General features: G+C 38.2%; 2 protein-coding genes across 3 annotated transcripts in view; one reads left to right on the top strand and one right to left on the bottom strand.

The window, feature by feature from the left end:
- Positions 1 to 12,400, top strand: part of NTN4 (netrin 4) — a 145,206-nt gene that overhangs the window by 7,684 nt on the left and 125,122 nt on the right. The gene's annotated exons all lie outside the window — the stretch shown is intronic.
- On the bottom strand, positions 6,810 to 7,855 carry LOC138166706 (stathmin-like). The gene has a single exon (XM_069095189.1). It carries the CDS (start codon positions 7,726 to 7,728, stop codon positions 7,291 to 7,293), a length of 438 nt encoding a protein of 145 aa, XP_068951290.1. The 5' UTR covers positions 7,729 to 7,855; the 3' UTR covers positions 6,810 to 7,290.

The raw sequence follows: 12,400 nt of genomic DNA, 5'->3' as shown, positions 1-12,400 counted from the left end.
TAGATAGATAGATAGATAGATAGATAGATAGATAGATAGATAGATAGATAGATAGATAGATAGATAGATAGATAGATAGAGATAGATAGAGACAGACAGACAGACAGACTGATAGATCTCTCACTCCTCTCCTCTGAGATCCAATCCCACAACTCCAATTGACTATTGGATGTTTTGAACTTGAGGTTCGAGAGACCTGCTGAAGACAAATGTTTAAAATGAAACTGATTATATTTCCACCTAAACCCTCTTTTCTTTCAAGATTGCCTATTTCTTTTAAAGACACCACCAGCCTTCCAGTCTCAAAGTTCAAAACTTTTTCATTTTCCTTAGCTCTTCCTTCTATCTCATCCCACAAATCCAGTCCCTTGCCAAATCCTCCTGTGTCTACCTTTACAACATCTTTTGCATCTGATACCTTCTATTTTCCCACACTGTTGCCACTTTATTTCAGGTCCTCATTCCCTCTTGCCTAGATGATTGCAACAGCCTTCTAATTGGTCTCCATTCCTCAAGTCTCTCATCACTCCAGTCCATCCTATAGAGTGCTGTCATTTTCCTTAAGCAGAGATAGGACCATTTGATTCTGCTATCCATTCAACTCCAATGACCTCTTGTTGCCTATAAGATTAAAACATAAACTCTGTTTAGCCTTAGACAACCTATTCCCAACCTGTCTGTCCAGCCTTACTGAACATTACTCTTCCTCCTTCACTCTACAATCCAACCACATTGGTCTTCTCTCTGTTTCACACATACTATTGTAATGTTAGTGGGTTATAAGGTCTTCCCTGCCCATTAATAGGCCTCATGTGGAGCCCATTAAGGGAAGTTTACTTAGGGGAGGTTTACTTGTTTTCATACCTTTGTTAATTTCTAATTAGGCACTGAGTCAGGAGGGTTGTGATGCCCTCTGGCTCTAAAAAGGGTATATATACTCTGAGGTTTGCATTTTGCTTTGGGGCTTACTCATTGGAAGAGTGTTCTTGTGATTTGATCAGATGAGACTCTGGGTAGCAGTTAAGGAGCCCTCAGCTTTGAAAAACTCAGATGTTGGTGCTTCTCTCTCTGGTTACTATGTATGTATTGCTTTGGTCAAATAGCTGATTCTGTCTGTTGATCTGTGCTAATTTCTCAGATAGTTAGAAGCCCTGTCTGCTGGTCTTTATTTCTCTACTTGTATTTTCTCTGTATTTTTTGTTTTTATTTTCTCTGAAGTTCAAGGTGCTGACTTTTCCCCTGATCTAGTGAATGTAATTTTAAAAATTATTGACCCCTTGACAGCTATCTTTCCTAGTAAAGCAGATATAGGAACCTGAGCTAGCAGCCATCCTGGGTATGCCAGTGTAGTTGCTGCTCAACTATCCTACATCTCCCATCTCTGCCTTTTGAATTGGACATCCCTTATGACTGGAATGCATTCCCCTCTTATCCACACTTCACATAGGCTTTCTCTTCCTGAAAATGTAGCATGAAGCCTTCCCTGACACACTGAAACTGCTGTCTCTTCCCTCCTAAAGTACTTCGTATGTATTTGTATTTATTCCTTTTATATTTATGCTGTATATATTTCTGTACGTGCCAGTTTTTTCCCTCTATTAGAATGCAAGTTTCTTCTGAGTAGAGATTGTTTCATTTTTCATACTTATATCCCCAGTGCCCAGCACAGTACCTAGCACATAGAGGGTTGTTTGTAAATATCATTGGTTGATTGATTGTTATATATTTACTATATGTTATATTTGTGACTGGGAGCATCAAAAGAAGTATAGAAATTATGGACAATAGCAGGTTTTAGAGATAAAATAATGAACATAAAGCATAAAAAAGTACAGAATAGATTGTGAGGTTTGGAGGAAAGAAAGAGATGTGAGCCCAGCATGAAACACATGTGAATGGACTATGTATCTATATGATGAGGAGACCATAACACTTCACTCAGTAGCAGTCAGAAGTGATAACACACAACGAATGTCCACAATGTGAATTTTGAGACATGATTCCAATTCAGTATTCTTTCTTTCATTAGAAAGTATCACTAAATACTCAAGCATCAAAGTGCATTGTTTTAAAGGAATTCTTTTCTGAATTTTTAAGTAAATGACATAATTCTGAAGATTAAAGACTCATGTAGTCCAACCTTCTATTATTAGAACATAAAAATTATTCAAGACAAATGAGTTGCTAAGCAAACTATTAAATATCTCCAAGGAAAGATCCTTTTTTTAAAAAAAAAAACCTTAATAGATTTTTAGTTGGCCATTATCATTAAGAGAAGAACATCTGTCAGCAGTATGTCCAAAGAACTCCATTTTGGATGATTTAACTACTTTTCTAGGCCCAATTATCTAAATTGAAAAGATAATGAATATTAAGCTACACCAATCCTGTTCAATGAAGTGAATGATTTTTATCCTTGTGGTAAAAAAGTAGGTCCTATCACCTACTCTAATTAACCAAAGACTACTTCTTAGTCATTCGAAAGGTCATTTGTTACTGCAATCTCTTACATAAGAGAAACCACTGTAATTTTCTTCAGTTGTTTTCACAGGGTTTGAAAGTTTTGTTTTGTTTTAGGGAGGAAAAATAGGGTCATCTGAAGATGATTCACCTCCCTCTATTCATATGCACAAATATAGCATTTTTAAGGGTCTGTAAAGATTTCTTTTAATTGAATTCTTGATATTTTTTCATTGGATTAGAAATTGGGGAGTCCAGATCATAATCTCAGTAATGCTAATGACTTTCTTAGAGATAGTTTAGAGAAGATAATATAAGCTCATTCATTGCCTCAGTTTCCTCACTTATAGAATAATAATTTCAACTACTTGCTCCAGTAGATTAACTGCTAAGTGATTGAAAAACAATATACATTGCTCTATAAATGCTAACAATGACATTATACCTAATTTCAATAACCTCACAAAAATGAGACAAATCACAAAAATCAATGCCATTTGGAAAATCACAGCCCTAATTCTCTATGATATGAGACTGAGACCTACAGAGTCAGTCAGATAAAGCAACTTCAGTTCTTTTATATTTCCCCATTTGGTAATTCTATTTGTAAATAAGAATGATAATTAACATGTCTTTGGTCTGTGACGTTATTCCAGTGGCTCTGCTGAAATGGCCTCTGTTTTTCATATAGCAGTTCGGTATTTTAAAAGGACTTATGGACACATGAAGGTACTTTAGTTCTTAAACTTTTTATTCTGTCATTGTCACTCAGGGTTCACTTTATTGATTTTATAATTTTCAAATGATATTTGATAAGAGATCCTGCTTAGGGGCAGCTAGGCGGCACAGTGAGTAAAGCACCGGCCCCAGAGTCAGGAGGACCCTTCGGTTCCGGCCTCAGACACTTAACACACACACACACACACACACACACACACACACACACACACACCTAGCTGTGTGACCTTGGGTAAGTCACTTAACCCCAATTGCCCTCCAAAAAGCAAAGAGAGAGACATCCTGCTTAAATGCTCTTTATGGCATTTAATATCATTGATCACTTCTTTATGGTTACTTTCTGCTCCCTGGGTTTTCATGACTCTGCTCTTTGGGTTCTTCCTCTTCTCTGTCTGTCTGCTCCTTTTTAGTCTCCTTCGCTGGTTCTTTGTTCATGTCTTGCACACTCACCATCAGAGTTGCCAAAGGCTCTGAACCCCTTCTCTTGTTCCACTATAGCATCTCTCTTGATGATCTCATCAGCCCTCCTGGATTCATTTATTATCTCTTTGCACATTACTTTTGTCAGATCTATATATTTATAGATCTTTTATATATTTATAAATCTTTTATATATTTATAGATCACTTTCTTCTGAGCTCCAATCCCATATCACCAATTCCTCCTGCATGTCATGAGCTGGATCTTAACTGGCATCCAAACTTAGCATGTACAAAATAGAACTCATTACCCTTCCCACCAAATCCTTCCCCTCTTCTAAACTTCTGTATTGTTCACAAGGACATCACTACCCTCCCACTCACCCAAGCTTTAAACCTTGACATAATCTTCAGCTCCTCACTCTTGCCACATCACATATCCAAGTCTTGTAACTCTCTCTACATTTCTTGCATATGTCCTCTTCTCTCTGTTCATACAACCACCACCAGAGTTCAGTCCCCCATCATCATTATTCCTCACCAAAACAACTGCAGTAGCCTTCTGATTGATCTTCATTTCTTCAGTCTCTCCCCACTCTAGTCCATCCTCCATTTTCCTAAAGTGCAGATCTGACCACACTACCCCCCTAACTCAGTAAGCTCCAGTGGCTCCCTGCTCCCTCCAGTACCAAATAGAGGGTCCTTTAGCTTTTCTTGCCCTTTTATAATTTCACCTTTTTACCTTGTTAGTCTTCTCACAGAATACTCCCTTTCATGCATTCTAAGATCCAGCTACAGTGGCTACTTGCTGTTCCTCACAATGCAGCACTGCATCTTCCGTCTTCATGCATTTTCACTGGTACATGAATTCCCCATGCTTGTAATGGTCTGCCTCCTCACCTTCACCTCTTATGTTCCCTGGCTCCCTTCAGAACTCAACTTAATCCCTCCTTCTCAAGGAAGCCTTTCCTGGTCCTTACTCTACCTGCACTTCAGCTGCCTTCTGGCTCCACTAGAAGTAACTCATCCATACCTAGCTTTTTGCATATTATCTCCCCTCTTTAGAATATGAACTTCCTGGCTTAGGTCACTGCCTGGCAAGTAGCAAACTCTTACTAAATGTTAATTGACTGACTGGCAGTCTCATGGAGAAGACAAGATATACACATGATATGCCTAAAAATTGTTCTTAACCTGGAGTCCACAAACTTGTTTTTCAGCTTGTTTCCTTTGTAATCTTAAGCATTTTATGTATTTAAACACATTCTGAAAAGGGACCCATAGGCTTCCCCAGTGTGCCCAGGGGATCTATGACACAAATAGGTTAAGAACCCCTATTCTAATATTAAAGACAAGGGATTGTGAAAGTATATGGTATAGACCATAAATATTCATATCTATATATACATACGTGCATATACAAATATATATGTATATATAGATATAGATATATACACACGTATACACATGCATACACACTCGGATAACAACTAGCATTTATGGTCTATATCATTTATGTATGGTCTATATATACATATTTTTGGTCTCTTTAGATAAAGATATGTGTGTATATACATAGATACATATACATTCATACATATTATATTTGTTTTTGTCGCATGTCAGGAAAAGGATTTTTCACAGAGGAAATAAGGCCCTTCATAGTCTAGGCCTGTAATTTAAATTCTGTAAATGGGAGCCATGAAGAAGAAGAAGAATGAGGTCTATGAAAATCATCATTATATATTTTATGCAAATAAAATTGAAACAGAGTATTGTTTGAATAAACATAAAGAATATGTAGCATAAAACAGGAAAGGATCTTTAGAAATTACAAAGTCCAGTTCCAGCATGTTAAAGAGACCCTCTTTGTTTTTTGATTGTTATTTGCTCTTTTATAAAAAACAAAAACAAAACTGAAGATCCTCATGATCTTATAGCCTCTTCAACTTGCAAAAAGCTGGTCATATGTGCAAGATCCAGGAACACTCACCGTCATCAAGCTAGTGAATGAAATATCACCATCTTACAAAAATCAGTTCTGTCATGAAACAGTTGATTAAGTTTTAAGTTTCTCTTTTCAGGAGTAGGGATGCAAATGGGTATGAGGCTGCTAAATCTTAAACCCACTAGCACACCAATATGCCTGCTGATATTCCAGTAAATCCTGGTGAGGATTATGTAGAGGGAGCTGCTGTCTTTTATATATGACACTAGAGGACATACCAGTGCACAGGATCTTCTAGTGAGGATTCATAGGTTGGAAGCAATGGATGTGTGAAGGAAGAGAAGGGACCCCTACAAAGGTCATGGAAATGGTAGATTTCAGTTCACAAATTCATGTTATTCTTCAATTATCTCCTTTTTTTTTCTTTTTTTAATTTGTTCTTATTTTCTTCCTCTTAAGACTCTCTCCTCTCATTCTGAAACTTCACAGTTTGGGGTTTTTTTTTTGCTTTTTGGAGGGCAATTGGGGTTAAGCGACTTGCCCAAGGTCACACGGTTAGTAAATGTTATGTGTCTGAGGCCGAATTTGAACTCAGGTCCTCCTGACTCCAGGGCTGGTGCTCTATTCACTGTGCCACTTAGCCGCCCCCACTTCATAGCTTTTTTTTTTAATTTATCTTTAGTTTTCAATATTCATTTCCACAAGATTTTGAGTTACAAATTTTCTCCCCATCTTTCTCTACCCCCCACCCCAACACGGTTTTTTAATCATGTTTCTTGAAACATATTTAAGGTATTCTTCCCCTTCCCCCACTAAACTACTAGAATCAAGGCTGCATAGTGTACTGTTTATATTTATCAAGATATAAAGATACATAATATTTAGTCTTTTCTTATGAATAGCAGGAACAAAAATAGTTCCCAATCTCTGATGACTCATGTTCTCATAGAGTTAACAGGTACCCAAGATGGACTCATGTGTTAAGCTGGAAGGAAGCTAGCTGTTAGAAAACAGAATAGAAAGTGAAGAGTTTGAAAATACCTTTGTAAGCAAGGTCCTTGGGCCAAAAACCATAAACATTTTATTTATTATTATATCTTTATGGCCATTTAGAGTCTAACAAGCCCTCTATAGTCCTTTCTAACTCCATATCTGATTTGATTAGGTTATGATTTTGTGAAAAAATTACTTTGTAAACTAAAGCACTAAGGATGAGCTATTATTCTTATTCAGCAACATTTAGGTTTCTTAGTCATATCTTATTTTTTTTAACAGCACTGTGCAGTTTTATTAACCATTCAAGTACAGTAGTATCTAGAAAGACCGGGACAAAGGTCAGGTTTCAAAAGTGAACAGATATATTCAGCATCTAACAGTTGGAAAGAAGCATACTACAGATTCCTTTCACAAACATGTTTTCACAGAGCCAATACAGTACTAGCCATTAACCCAGCACCGAGCATACTGGAATAGAAAAGATGCAACAAGAAAAATAGCTACATTAGAAAGACTTCAACACTTTAGAAAAAGAGCAAAACACTTGTAATTTCTCCCCCTTTGACCTCCAAACAACATCTGTACGGTTCAGATCTACTTACGCAGCTCTACTTCAGTTTCTAGAATATTTGTCAGGAGGAATAAAATAAAAGCGACACTGGCCAGTTCAGTCTTTGGATGCTCAGGAAGGGGAGAAGCCGGCTCTTGGCCAGCTAGTCAGCTCCATTCTCATCGGCCGGGTGGGTCTTTGGACTCTCTGTTCTGCCACACCTCCTCCATGTACTTGTCCTTCTCCTGCAAGCGTTCCAGCTTAGCAGCCATTTGTGCCTCTCGGTTCTCATTGTTAGCTTCCATTTTGTGGGTCAGTTTTTCTTCCACCATTTGACTGAAGTTGTTATTTTCTTTAATTGCTTTCTGAAGCACTTCCTTCTCATGCTCCTGCTTCTCAGCTAGCTGCTTCAAGATTTCAGCTTCATGAGACTTGCGTCTTTCTTCTTCAGCTTCTAGTTTCTTCTGAATTTCTTCCAGGGAAAGATCTTTCTTCTTTGGAGGGAAAAGGGGAAATTCTGGGACTGCTTCTTTTGAACGAGGACTAAGTATCAGCTCAAATGCCTGCCCAGAGGCACGCTTCTCTAGTTCTTTCACCTGGATATCAGAAGAAGCCATGGTGAATAGAAGACAAGAGACTGGCAGTGTACTCTAGACAATCCATACGGTGGAGAAAACTCTGCTCAGTCCTAGCCGCCTGGCCACACTCCGAGCACCAACAGACCCGTCATATCTTATTAAATAAGATAATATGTGTCATTGGTCATTTCCGTATGCTACTGTTGAGCAACTAATTTCTAGATTTTGCTAATAATATTTATTATGTTACCTGGAAGATCATGTAGGTTATGTTCTCTTTTTATATCCCTTAGAAATGGAAGGAAATCTAAAATAAAATCAGTTTTGTGAAGACTGCAGGAATACTTTATTGTTAAGCTACTACCTATATTTTCTTGTTTATCTGACTTCTGTTGCATATTCTTTATACAAATTTCACATAATATAGAACTCTTTACCTTCAGGTTGGAAAAGATCAGAACTGAGAAGTTATTTACACTTTTTCACTTACCAGGAATCATTTAGTGTAAAGGAATGCAGATCACATTGAGGCCTATTTATTGTTCTTCAGCATCCTTCAATGTATTGGAGACTTTTATTTGAATGTTGCTTGGAAAAAAAAAAGATACTTTAAAAAAATTCTTGGTAACTAATACACTTTTCTAGATCAGAAAGAAGTAACAAATTTTAGCCATCCATTTCACTGAGTAAGTCATTGCCTCCTAAGCCTCTCTCGAAGGCCATTCTTAGTTACGAATCTGTTGAATTTAATTGTGAAGGAAATAACTTTTATGTATTTTAAGGAACTCAGATATTATCCAGTGTCTATGTTCTTCATTTAAAATAGTGATATATAAACCTTTTTGATCATGTACTATATCAGTAAAAAATGTTTGAGAATACACATCAAATTTTTATATATCTTTTTATAAAGTGTATTATATATACACCAAAATTAGAAAAAAATTAAAAGATGACTTATAGATGAAATAATATTTGATCCTAGAGTCAGTTGGGACACACTGGAATCTATGGATTAAGGGAATGATGTGGTTAGGCCTGTGCTTTAGGAAAATCACTTTGTTATCTGTATGGGAGATGGGTTGAAGAGGGAAGCAACTTGAAGCAAAGATACCTATTAGAATATTTTTGCAATAGTTCAAGTTAGAGGTGATGAAGATGAAATTGGGATGGCAGTCCTATGAGAGGAGACAGATTTGAGGGAGATATGGAGGTAGAAACAACAAGATTTGCCAACTCTTTTGGATACATGCAGTAAGAAAGTGAGGAATTCAAGAATACATTGACGTTTCGAACCTGAGTGACTGAAAGGATGGTGGTACTCTCAGCAGTAAGAGAGTTAGAAAAAGCATGGCTTTGGGACAGGAAGATAATGTAATGAGAGATGCACTGCAGATCCCAGCCCAAGCTGCTCATATTGTGACACTTTACTGTGCCCTAACAACAGAAGCACTTAGCGCTGCCCCAGATCACAGAGTTTACCCTCTGATGGTCTGCCTCTACCTGAAGTGGTTTGGGAGCAGGCGTTCTGGTGCTGGTGGTGGTATTTTCCCAATGGCACCTGTGCAACTGCTGCTATGGCTGCCAGGTAATAATTAGGTTATAACTGTCCTGAGGGGCATGGGGAGTACTGGGAGCTTGGACAGTGGAGAGAGGGAGGAAAATGGAGGATTATTGGGAGGGATAAGAATAGAGGCAGTTGTATTGAAGATGGACCCTACAACGGACTAGCCTGAGAAAGGTGAGGTACAACCCTTCTTTCTAACTTCTGATGAATTCTTATTGAAGACACTTACTACTAGGGATCAGGCCATGGACACCACTGCTTTATAAGAAAGATGGCAATCAGACTACAACAGTACATTTTTTAATAGCCCTTTAGTTGAAAGAAAGCCTATTGTCATTTGTCAATGAAAATTATCCAGAGAAACTACAAGTCCCAGAGAACAAACACTGATTAAATAAACCTGAGAACTGGATTTCTTTCTTAATAAAAATCTCTCTTCTGGTTGTAAAGAAATAAGTTTTGTTTGTCTAACCTATATTGGTAGTTATCTGATTATTTAACTTATTTAATCTATGTTTGGTTTTGTTGCAAAAGGATTATTTATGGTCCTTTTCAGAAGTTAAGTTGCCCAATGCTGAGTCATGACTGCTTATTCACAAGGAGAAACCTTAGAGATAATTGGTAATAGCTTAACTTGAGATCACAGTCATTAAGTAAAGAGAATTCTATCCCCATGTAACTGCTTAATTCCCTTATGGGGATCCTGTGCCCCCAAACCCATTTCAGAGAGAGCTCTGCCAAAGAAGTGTCAAAAGGGTTATGTGCCTGAAGTACCTTGGTTTCTCATGTTAATACCACTGAACCTTTTATTCAGGCCTCAGGGTCTACACATGCTCTGAAGCCTTTTATTAACATTCTCAGACTACAAGTCTTGAAGGGAGTGAGGCATAGTTCTGGCCTTTTTGATTCTAGTCCAAGCCAACACCTCTTTAAGTAACTTGCTCTTAAAGTCTTTTCCTTGGTCTGAATGAATCCTAACAATACACAGAGGAATAAGTTTTCCTTCAGCATCTTAGCAAGCGTAGAGATCCTTGTGACACTGAACCCTGGATGCCAGAGAACTAACCCTCAGCTCCCCAGCCTCAACTGTCCACTCCCTAATTCTGATCTTCTTTACCCTTTCCTCCTGCAATGTCCCACTGCAGATCTTCCCACCCCTTCCACTGTGCTCTCTGGAAGTCTACTCCATAATTGGGAAACTTGCTTTCATCTTAAACCTTTCCTTTTAGCACTCCTTCCATCTCTTGGCACTCACTGAGACCTGGCTCCCTCCTGATGACATTACTTACCTCATCACTCTTTCTAGTATTTATACTTTCACTTATATTCCACTAACTTGCTTGGTTTTGACAGTAAAATCAGAACTCTACAATGCTACTTTCATACTTCCCTTTACTGGTATCACTTAGCAACCTTTTGTTCTTTGAAGTTCATTCGATAAAAATTTGTCACTCAATCTAGATTCTGATAGCTGTTCTCTACCTAAGTCCCAGACATTCTTCTTCCTTTCTTCGTGGGTTCAGTTCCTATCTCACAGTCTTTCTTTCCAACACCTTTCTATCCAACTCCTTCCTTCATTCTAGAAGACTTTAATATGCATATTAATATTTGCTCAAGTAACCTAACTTCCCAGTTCCTCAGTCTACTTAACTCCTAAAGCGCAAGTCTGACCATGTCACCCCACCCCATTCAGTAAACTCCAGGGGTTCCCAAGAAGAGCTAACAACATCCAGCGTCAAATAGAAACTCCTCTGACTTTTAAAATCCTTCACAACCTGGCCCCTTCCTAGTCTTCCAGTCTCCTTACAGCTTATTCCCCTCCATATATTCTGCAGTTCATTGACACTGATCTCCTTACTGTTCCTCAAACAAAATACTCCGTCTCTGAACTTTGAGCATTTTCACTGGCTGTCCCCAATGCCTAAAATGCTCTCCCTCATCTCTACCTCCTGGCCTCCCTAGTTTCCTTCAAGTCTCGCTAAAATCCCACCTTCTACAAAAATCCTCTACTAGTCCTTAATCCTAGTGGCTTCCCTCTGAAATTATCTCCAATTTATTCTGCATATATTTTGTTTGTACATAGTTGTCTGTATGTTGCCCCCCTCATTAGACTGTGAACTCCCTGAGAACCAGGACTGTCTTTTGCCTTCCTTTGTATCCCTAACCCTTAGCATGGTGCTTGGCAAATAGTAGTCATTTAATAAATGCTTTTGGACTAACTCTTTCATTAGGAAGATGACATACAAAAAGTCATAAGGTGACTGGAATGTAATTGTTATGTGAAATCAACTGTCCCACACATCAGGACACTTCACATCTTCACCTCACTGTCCTTGCTGCACAATACATTATGAATCAAGGTAGACTGGACCTAGGAAAGATTGTTGGTTGGGTAGGTTAAGTTAGGTATTGTTTTGTTTTTGAGGTCTGTGTGACCATGAGTGCTGTCTTGTTTTGCCTCTGTGGTTCATACATGAGAAGATGTGTTGGAACTAATAGAAAAAAGATTGCCTCATTACAGAGCTTTCTCTATCCTCTGACTTGTACTAGAGAAACATCACTTTCTGCTGCAAATAGTCATATCCATTGAGGTCTCTGATGGCTCCCAAGTATGGCCAGGTGTATTGCCAGTTTGTTCTGATGCCATTCCGCTCTTTTTCACTAATCATTTGACTACCAGCCTCTGGAGTGGTCTGTCCCCATGCAGTATAACTCAGAAGGTTTTCTCTCTCCCCTGCTGAACTTAACATAGGCTTGCTACACAGACTTTATTTCACCAGATTTTTTTCTAATATTAGCAAGCACAAACACACACACACACATACACACCTCTATTACTCCATATCAATGTCTTGCCCCTTACCAGAGATCAAATGATTTCTTCCCAAAGGGATGTGGATGCTTCCCCAAGAAATTCTGTGATTTGTTTTCAGTGGGATCTCCATCACCCACTCAGTGCTACTAAATGAGATGCCATCTTTCCATTTAACAGATGCCTCGTCTTGAGTCCAGTCATCTGTGGGACTGACCATCACATCTTCCTCAGTCTGAAGCTAATAACTAGTTTGTAAACACCTCTTCAATCTTTTTTATCTTTTTAAGGTTGCTGGAATGTACTACTGATTCATACATAGATAGATATAT

This window comes from Petaurus breviceps, unplaced genomic scaffold, assembly GCF_028583685.1.
Source record: "Petaurus breviceps papuanus isolate PSGF00001 unplaced genomic scaffold, PetGlider_PUasm1.0 225, whole genome shotgun sequence".
Taxonomy (NCBI): Eukaryota; Metazoa; Chordata; class Mammalia; order Diprotodontia; family Petauridae; genus Petaurus; species Petaurus breviceps.
This window is presented reverse-complemented; position numbering and strand designations above follow the sequence as displayed.

Coding starts and splice junctions, on each gene's coding strand:
- LOC138166706 (XM_069095189.1), bottom strand. CDS start 7,728: ATGGCTTCTTCTGATATCCAGGTGAAAGAACTAGAGAAGCGTGCCTCT.